The 10,321-nt window shown below is 37.0% G+C and overlaps 1 protein-coding gene across 1 annotated transcript; it reads left to right on the forward strand.

The window, feature by feature from the left end:
• Nucleotides 1-1,002: 1,002 nt before the first annotated feature.
• Nucleotides 1,003-9,679, forward strand: flot1a (flotillin 1a). The gene is made up of 13 exons (XM_017427575.3): nucleotides 1,003-1,160; nucleotides 1,530-1,577; nucleotides 2,136-2,211; nucleotides 2,519-2,609; nucleotides 3,380-3,523; nucleotides 3,785-3,904; nucleotides 4,042-4,137; nucleotides 4,386-4,538; nucleotides 5,295-5,476; nucleotides 6,160-6,205; nucleotides 6,435-6,572; nucleotides 6,735-6,899; nucleotides 7,383-9,679. Exons 2-13 carry the CDS (start codon nucleotides 1,535-1,537, stop codon nucleotides 7,401-7,403), a joined length of 1,275 nt encoding a protein of 424 aa, XP_017283064.1. The 5' UTR covers nucleotides 1,003-1,160; nucleotides 1,530-1,534; the 3' UTR covers nucleotides 7,404-9,679.
• The last annotated feature ends 642 nt before the right edge of the window (nucleotides 9,680-10,321 follow it).

Consider the following 10,321-nt stretch of genomic DNA (forward strand, 5'->3'; position numbering starts at 1 on the left):
CCAATCCAACAGGCCGACGTAACGGGTTGGGAGGGACCCGCCACGGAATCCTCATTTATGATTGGCTAAAGCCACTGAATCCTCGATGGTGATTGGTTGAAATGTGAGCTTGGCTTGCAAGGGGTTTCCGTGAAGCGAAGGCACGGACCAGAAGAGGGAGCGGTGTTGTCATCATCACTGCCCCGTTGGAGCAAAACACAGCAGAATAATAAACTATTTATATTATATTATATTATATTATATTATATTATATTATATTATATTATATTATATTATATTATATTATATTATATTATATTATATTATTAAATTAATGAATTACCTTATTTAGATTTAGCTTCAAAAGTCTGTCTTGTATTTTGGAAGTAAAAGTTTTGAGTATTTGTTATTTTTCACTCATTTTAAGTTAAGTTCAGTCTTTGTACTTGAACTGTTTCAGGGGAATGTTTTGTTTGTATGTTTGTTTTTTAAACTGTTGAACTTTCTAAATCATTTATATTTAAAGTGGATCTTTAGGTACATTAGGCAATAGCAGCCTAAAACAAAAACACACAGTGTATTACCCGATTTTTTGTTTTATTTTAAAAAATGCCAAAGATAGCACACTTTAACACAAAATATGTTTGCCACCAAAAAGGAATTTTACCAGAATTGTTATAGCTAAAAGCTTGGCCCATCTTTACATGTTTTGCTGCCCTTGAAAATAAAGAGTAAAGAGATTTTATTAGCATAAACTCATCTGAATAATTTCCCCTCAACTAAATTAGTCTTGTTTTTTTTTTATAAATAATTAAAATTTTTAGTTTCATCATTCATATTGCCTTTGTGTTTTTGTGTCTTTAGTGTTCCTATTTCATGACAGACTGAATCAGAGAATTAAGTATTCAAATAAAGTGTAATTACTTTAAAAACCTCTGAATTTTAATTCACTGAATAATCACAGGCTGCAGTTCCCCACCGCGCCGCTAGGCGGCGATGGCGCACAGCCGGGCCGGTGGGCGTGGTCTATGTGCCGCTGAGCTGCAGCTCATCAGAGCATCATCTCCTTATCATCCGAAAAAAACCTTACCTAGATCGATTACATAGATTATAATCAACAGATACTCATATTCATCTGTTTATTCTCTTCAGTTTAAATCAAATCGGTTATTTTCTGAACGGTAAGTTTGTTTTTTACATCAGTTCTCGATTGTAAACAAATATAAGAGGATAAATTTATCGAGTTTATAGATAATCAGACCGACTAGCTTGAAATTCACGTTAGATATGTTCGGATTTTTAAAATGCCCGCTTTTTATTGTTATGTGGCTGTATTATTTTCGTTTTCTGCTTTACTTTTAAGCGTTTCTTTCCACTTTTACTGCGCAACATTTTCGTAAATTAAATTTGAGTCCTGCTGGTGTCTGTTCATCACAGACCCTCCCTTCATGCTAACAGGCAAAAAAACACAATTATTAATCTTCTGAGGCTTTTATTGGGAAAAGTGTTCAATGTATCTGTTGTTAATAAGATATATATTTATTTTTCAGTAAACATGTTCTACACCTGTGGTCCTAACGAGGCTATGGTGGTGTCAGGTAAGGTCAGGAGCTTTTTCCAAAATAAAGTCACTGAAAACCATAAGGTTAATATTTTCACACATTTTAAGGGTTTCGGTTAAAGGTGAATAAGATCCAGGTCTTTATAAACATTTAAATGATAACTTAGAGTGTTTTAAAATGTATTTTATAGTGACTTATTTTTTTAAAGAAGCTGAATAAAGGATAATTTAACCTGATCTGTGATCTGATGTAGCAATGTGTTAAAAGAAATAAAAAGTTTGGGCAAACTGGATAAATTTGGCACCATTAGGTTGAGCTTTCAAATTAAAATACCTTTAATTTGACACCAAGATCATTGTGATAGGATAAAAACTAAAGGAGTTACATCAGTTATGGAGGTTATATTGTAGCTCGCTCTAGAAAACTATCTGCTTGCCTTATAAATAATTTGAAAGTTACAGTGAATGTAGACAAGATCATAAAGACCAACTCATTCAGTGAATAAATGAACTATTTTCCTCCCTTATGTAAAACTGGCAGTGGTTTTTGGTGAAGTTGATCGCTGATCTGCTGCTCGTCTGTGTTTCCCCTCAGGTTTCTGTCGTTCTCCTCCTCTGATGATTGCTGGAGGCCGAGTGTTCGTCGTCCCCTGTGTTCAGCAGATACAGAGGTACACAAACACTGGGTTTTATCTACATGTTGTTGCATACACCGACAGGAGCGGCAATCATCTGACACACACATTTTATTTAACTAATTTACAATTAATAGCAAAAATAAGAAGTGAAAGAAAATCTAAATGGTCAGGCAGAGCAGGCTGATTGTAATCTAGATAAAGTTAATGTTTAATCTGAGTTTTGTAGCTGGCTTTCAACTCCTGCAGCCATGAAACCAGAAATACATCATGTTAATGCACTCCATTAGAGCAGCTTCCCGTCCGTTAACCTTCGTCTTTATGTCTTCCTCTGCCTCTCCAGGATCTCTCTGAACACTCTGACTCTGAATGTGAAGAGCGATAAGGTCTACACCCGTCATGGAGTTCCCATCTCTGTTACTGGGATCGCTCAGGTCAGTGCGCTTCACTGAAGGATAAACAGCAGGATACAACATGATGAGAGAAACGGGTGTAAACTCATAAACCGATACTTTCTGTGGACCATCAGAAGAAAAACAGCTGCCAGTTGTCACATAAACACGGCTAAATAATCAGATAGATTAGTATTTAGTAGGCTTTGTGTATTTTAGTAGGCTTTAATTTTTTCACTGACCAACTTTGTTATGATCAGAACATCAGATGGTTACAGGTGAAGGTGAAGGTTGGGTATTAAAGGAGCATTTACCAAAGATTTAGGAACATATTTATTATCTGATGCTAGTTAACATCAGGTATAAGTAATACTGCTTGTTGGAGGGTCCGGTTCTGCAGATGAGAATATAAATCTGAGATGATCTACAGAAACAGATGCAAGCTGTTCATTTTTAAAACCTGCTGATACTGAAGGTGTTTACCAGCGGAGCTGAGTCCCACATAAAGAGTAAAATTTGTCCAATTTAAGACAAAACAGATCATAAAATAAACTATTAATTTGTATTGATGGCGTTAAATTCTAGATTAGTTTTTGTTTTGTTTAAATACAATGAAGTTGGTCAAAAGATTCTCTGAAAATCATTTAATTTGTTAAATAAAAGGTTTAAACAACAACTAAACCTGTTGAAATATAACAGATTTTAGTTTCCTTATCTCCTGGAAACCTCCGCCTTTTTTCTGGAGATGCTGTTTGTGTTTGTGCTCATTAGATGATGTCCTGTAATCATAAACCTGGAACTGTTTTCTGCAGATGAAGATCCAGGGTCAGAACAAACAGATGCTGGCCGCAGCCTGCCAGATGTTTATGGGAAAGTCGGAGGCTGAAATCGCTCAGATCGCTTTGGAGACTCTGGAGGGACACCAGCGCGCCATCATTGCCCACCTGACTGTCGAGGTAAGTAGCAATAAGTAACACCCCTTTACCTTTCCTGATTTACAAACATTGAACTTCTATAAAGCTGATTTTACACAAACACACTGAGAAGCTGTTAGCTGTAAAGAATAAGTTTTATTTTGCATGCAGACAAAAGGAGTTCACATTAAATTATATTCTTTCTTATCCTGATTTATTGATTTCTGCAACATTACTAAGAGCTATATGGAGTCACAACACCACTCCAGTTTTCACAGCCTGGGTAATCTATTTCTCTGACAGGAAATCTACAAAGACAGGAAGAAGTTCTCAGAGCAGGTTTTCAAGGTGGCGTCCTCTGACCTGGTCAACATGGGCATCAGCGTGGTCAGCTACACTCTCAAAGATGTTCATGATGACCAGGTAGTGATCTCCTGTCTTATAAAGGATCTAAGGAGGAGAGAAAGTTCCATCTTTTTTATTTTAAAGTAGTTTTGTGATTTTCTACACTTTAAAATGAAGCAGAAGTGCACACCTTGTTGTTTTTATTTCTCTCTCAGGATTATCTGCACTCTCTGGGAAAAGGCCGAACAGCTCAGGTCCAGAAGGACGCCCGGATTGGAGAGGCCCAGAACAAGAGGGACGCTGTGATCAGGGTGAGATCATCTCATTCCTGTGAAGCTCCTATAAAACACAAACATCCACTTTGCTGCATGGGTTTATTTAAAGTGTTAAAACTTAGTTTTACAGCTCTATTTCCATCACAGATCTGTTCCATTTTTTCCCTCTCTGGTCTATTTTTAGCATCTTCCACCAGCGCGTCTTTTTTTCTCCCAGAGGAGTTGATCTCATTGATCTTCACTTTTCTTCTCATGTCTCTGTTCCTCTCTGTGGCTCCCTGCAGGAAGCTCATGCAATGCAGGTGAAAATCTCGGCTCAGTACCGGAATGAGATCGACATGGCGAAGGCCCAAAGAGACTATGAGCTGAAGAAGGCAGCGTATGATATCGAAGTGAACACCAAGAAGGCTGAGTCTGAGATGGCCTACCAGCTGCAGGTACACAGAAACGTCATGCAGCTCATCTGTCCAAATGAATCTGATGTTTATGAGGAAACACAGATGTAACAATAAAGAAAAGAAGCATAAACACAAACAATAATAACTGTGAAAGGTAACGTCTGTCTCTGCTTGACACTCTGGGGTTATTTTTCTAGTTGAACGCCCTGAAGACACGTTTAGGAAAGTAGGAGACAAAAAAATGTGACTGAACTGAAAATTACATTCAGATACCAAAATATGAATTCAAGTTTTTAAGATGAGAGAAAAAGGGGATGAAGGAAAACAAAAATAAAAGAAACAATGAAACTGATGAGTGAGACTGATTGTTGCAACCACAGAATAATAATTAAAATCTATTATTATGGAGACAAACCATAACCACACAGCAACTAAAAGGATCAGTCTGACCGTTTTATGCAGTCCTGTTATTTGTGGCTTTCAGCCAGAGCTAATAACACTTTAACGTTCCCTTCCAGTCTTTCTCTGACTTCTGAGTGAGAGACTGAGTGGGTTTGTTTATTAAAACAAGCAGATACTGTAGGAAGCAGCAGTCTTGGATTCTTGTGGTCGGATCAAACCAAAACATTCCTCCCAGTTTTTTCAAAGCACAGAGGGAGATTTCTGGTTAAAGGAGAAAGACTTGTTTTCCATGAAGTGTAGAGAATATTAATCCCTGACATGACTGTTAGATTCTGCTACACAGTAGATTGTGTAGTTATTTATTATTTATATAACTGTATTTTTCCTCTCCAGGTAGCGAAGACCAAGCAGTGTATTGAAGAGGAGAAGATGCAGATCCAGGTGGTCGAGCGGACGCAGCAGATCTTGCTGCAGGAGCAGGAGATCAGTCGCAGGGAGAAGGAGCTGGAGGCCAAAGTGAAGAAACCTGCGGAGGCTGAGCGGTACCGCCTGGAGAAACTGGCTGAGGCTCAGCGGTGAGATGAAGATTCATCCTCATGTCCCCAGAAAAAACACCAGACTCATGTTCTCTGAGTGAACTCACACATGGTGGGAGGTTTTGCAGAGAGATGTTCTTTTAGGGGTAAAACGTTGCACTTTGTGTCACAGTAACATAAAAATACTAAGACATAAAAAACATCTCCTTTAAGGAGGCATAAAATAAAGTTAAATTTAAAATAAAATAAGAAACTACTTCAGATATACTTGTATTAAATATTTAACTTTATTTACAGACACTGAGATCTCCTCAGTTCCTTCAGAAACTTTGTTCTTTGGAATCTGTTTCAGCAAACTGGGTCTAGTTTTATCTTTTTATGCTCCTTTTAGTTTGTAGCTACTATTCTGTTAATTTTAGCTATTAGATAAACTTTTACTACTTTATGTTTTAGCTAACCTTTTCCTACATTTAGCTTCTAGCTGGCCATTTGATTTGATTCAGCTCTCAGCATTCACACCATGTTTCCACAGAAATATCATTTCTTTAATTCATAATTTATCATGTTTTTAAAAAGAAACATTTAACATGATTGACATCTGTTCGACCCCACAGAACAGATGAAACCCCTGAAGTGAGTTTGAAACTGTTTCCACCCTCCTGGATGTAAAACGTATTTGTTGAACCTCATCTGCTGACGTTTCTCTTGTTTTGTCTCTGCAGCCTGAAGATGATCATGGAGGCTGAAGCTGAAGCCGAGTCTATCAGGGTGAGTTACAGACGCCACACAGGAACTGGGTGCAGGATGTTTGTGGCATACAGCAGGAAAACTGGAGGTTTCAGTATATATCCGTTCTTCCCTTCCTTCCATTTTAAAGAATCTGAGGCAGCTGTTAAAATCAAAACACAGTTTCTGGATCTTATGTTTGCTATTTTCTGCTCTAAACTACTTTACAAATATATGAAGTGCAACTGAAATATGTTAAACACTCCTTTAGGTTAAAGGTGAAGCTGAGGCGTTTGCTGTCGAGGCCAAAGGTCGCGCTGAGGCTGAGCAGATGGGGAAGAAGGCGGAGGCCTTCCAGGAGTACAAGGATGGAGCCATGGTGGACATGCTGCTGGAGAAGCTGCCTCTGGTGAGAAGAAACATCTTACACAGGAATCATTTTCAGTTTTATTAACTAAAGATGCCTTGAAAAGCCGGTGCGCTGCCTCTGATCGACTTTACCTTTAATAAATGAATTTAGGTTCTCGTTACAGAAAGTTTTAAACGTTTTGTGACGCTTGTCTCACACCAGATGGCAGAGGAGATCAGCAGGCCTCTGTGTGGAGCCAACAAAGTCACCATGGTGTCGAGCGGAGGAGGAGAGGTGGGAGCAGCCAAACTGTCAGGAGAGGTGCTGAACATCATGACCCGCCTCCCCGACGCGCTGGAGAAGCTGACCGGAGTCAACATCTCTCAGGTAACTCTCACTCCTTCTCTACATGAGAAGAAACACCTTCAGGCTTAGAGTGAATGCTGAGTCAGCGTTCACACTGAAGCGATCCGGTTTCTCTTTTTCTTTCTTTTCCTCCAAACATCTTTCGACATGTAATTATTTCTGCATAATCTGTGCTTTTTTTACACATTCAAATGTCAAAAACGTTCAGCTCATTTGGGACATTCCAGCTATGAATTGTATACTTTTATACTTTTCAAAATGTTTACCTTTATTTACAAATATTTTCCTACATAAATATATTCTGAGACTTCTGATTCCTTTAAAAACATTGTTCTTTTCAGCACACCTGGTCTAGTTTTGTCTTCTTGTGCTGCTTTTAGCTTTAACAACTCAGATTCAGCTTCTTCAACAGCCATTCATCACTTAGTATTTACTGTCTTTTCACAGAAAATGCAGGTTTTTTACTCTTACATGTGTTTTTCTTTCTTTCCCTCCATCCTTCAGGTGTCTTCTCAATCAGGCTGAGGAGAAGGAGCTGAACAGGAACCTTCCAGGCAGATTTCTTCTCCCTCTCAGCTGCCTGGATTCCCTACATTTAAGTCTCTTATCGCAGCTTCCTCCCCTCCTGTTCTGTGTTGCTGTTTCCTTCAGCTGGTTTGTGAAGTCACTGTTGTGAAAATCATTTTCACCTTTCATTTGTTTGTTTTTTTGGTTCCTGAGACTCAGTTTATTTAGACTCTTTGTGTTGCAGTTGGAGTCTTTATTAAATGCTCAACATGTTCCATGTTTACATAAATGTGCAAAAGTCTCAAGCCACCTTTCTTTTCCTTTTCTTTTTTTCCATATTCATCACACGAAGCAGATCTTGTCTTGTCTCTGTTACCCCCCGTCTGCGTGTTTACCTTTAACGTCTCTGACACTGCCTGGGTCCACTGCCTTGCTGCCAAACTTTAAGTGCATCTTAGCATCAACATGTGATACAAACCTTCAGTTCACTAAAGCTCCCAACATTTTCCTGACAGACATTTTTGTGAAGTAAATCAAAGTGGCATAGATGGTTGCAAAATGACAGCTTATGAAGTCCTGGAACCGCAGTGCAGAATCAGTATGTATATTTTAGAAATAATGGCTTCGGTTTGATATGAATGGTTAGTTTTATTTTAGGAACAGAAGCTTATATTGAATTTAAAACTTGTGCTGCGGTTCTACATTCGTTTAAAGAGTAGTTTTATAAGATCTACTCAGGTTTTTCACCAGGCACTCTATTTTTTCAGAAATTATTTGATGCTGATTTTTAAAAGTTGAAGCCCTGTCAAGAAGAAGCTTATCGAGGTGGAAGCTCAGCAAATTTAAAGTGCATCATAAAGACAAACATGCATTTGTTACTGAAGGTTTGTGGTTGAGCTAAACAGAAATGTATATTTAATTTACAAAGGGATTAATTTTTAATCTGAAGCTGTAATTACCACATTAGGTAAATTTATTTATGGATAATTCTTAGCTTTTAGCAAGTCTCAGGTCAGGGTCAGCAGCCATCCTTACTTTATAGAAACTAAAAATATCTGATTTAGCCCCAAAACAGGAGCAACATCTGCTCCTTTTCCACCCTTTGTATAGTAATAATTATTAGTGGAAATTTGTGCCTTGGTCGTATTTTGACCAGTTATGTAGCAGTTTCTCAAACAGATGGAAAACTTAAATGAAATTTGAATTAAAAAAAAATAACCTTTGAATTATTTTTGTACAAATTAAAACGCAGCAGTGTAAATTTAAAACAAACTGTTTGTTTAGAACCAATAAGATTATAACCTGTTAATTGGTGTCAGATTGAGACATGGGCTGTTTGATAGCATAGACCAGAAATGATAAATTGGTGGTTAGAAAGGTTTAATTGGTTTTGTCATTCAATGCAAACTAATTATTTTCTCGTATTTTTTACACAAATGCTTAAAAAATAAAATTGATGAAAGTTGAAATCTTTTATCTTAATGCGGTTAAACCCCAGAATGATGACTTGTGAGGACGGATGAGCTCTGAAATGTTACTGTAGTCGTTCTAAAATGTCCCAACATGCCTTAAAAAAAAAAACCTGTCACTCTCTCATCCTCTACCTCACATCTTGGACCAGTTATATGAAACACTGCATCGTTTTATTGTCAGCGTGTGCTGCAATGCATTAACAGGTACTTTACCACTGAAGAATCTCACAATGATTCATATTTGTTTTGTTTATATTCATATCTACTTTTTATTCATTTTTCATTGATCTGTATGACTATTTTTGTGAAAACTGCACTGCTGGTTACAGTACAGCCAAATGTACTGAAACGTCTTTTAAAGGTACATTTTATTTATCTAAAGTTAAACATAACTGTTAGATATATATAAATGCATGCATCAGTACCTATCACACTTGAATTCTAATGTAATCTTGCAAAAGTGTAGGTTTTAGTCTGGACACAGTAAGAAAGCGTCACTGTGGAGTTACCAAAGTAGATTACCTGATATTTACCTGTCGAAATGTGCATCTGTCATGTTTTAAGTTAAATGATATGTTATGTGGCATCTATGTAGTTTATGCAATATATATTTGATACAGTATTGGTGTAGCATTCTGTTTCACAAAGCACCATTAATAACTCTAATAACGTTATGATAGGTTCCTGTGTGTCATCATAAATGTATTTAATCTAGAGTGACTCTGTTAAAGTTCTGGGAGAATGAAACCCAACATTTCTGCAAGTTTGTGTTTAAGAAAATCTACTGTCTTCTATATAATATACCTATTAAATTTCAATGGTATACCACTTTTGTGTTTCCTGTTTCTTAAGTAGCTATTACATTTTATAAATATGTGTACAGATGTGGGATTTCTTTGCGTTTTGGTAATTTATTTTATTTATTTATGAAAAAAACAGGTATGCTCATTTATGGGCATTTGTTTGAATCAGTAAACATTCCCTATTTCCTTAATTGTCTTAGGAAGCTCCATGAGAGGAATCTTATTCTGTAACAAGGAGTAGACTTAAAACAAGTAAAGTCCCAAAAAAAAAAACAATTAAAGTTTTGCAGAAAGTCTGGATAATTATTGATTAGGACCTCTTTACAGGGTTACAAGATCTGACTGCTTGGAAGGAAACTTAAATAAATAAAGGGTGGTTTAAAACTTTTGCACAGTTAAATACAGTCCTGAATGTATATTAAGATGTTTACCGTGTATTAATTGAAGTCCTGCTCACTGTTGGGAGAATAAATATATACCGGAAACAGTGACATTTGTTTTGTCAAACCAACAAGAAGAAAACAGTTTAGTACCGGAAGTTGGTGCTATTTGTTTTGGAAAAGGAAATCCAAGCCCCCCGTGAATTCAGGGAACAAAAGTCGAGGAACTGGATGGGAAATATGTCAACATTGTTTTTTATTAACGTTATACGTTTAAAAAG

This window comes from Kryptolebias marmoratus, linkage group LG5 (assembly GCF_001649575.2).
Source record: "Kryptolebias marmoratus isolate JLee-2015 linkage group LG5, ASM164957v2, whole genome shotgun sequence".
NCBI lineage: Eukaryota > Metazoa > Chordata > Actinopteri > Cyprinodontiformes > Rivulidae > Kryptolebias > Kryptolebias marmoratus.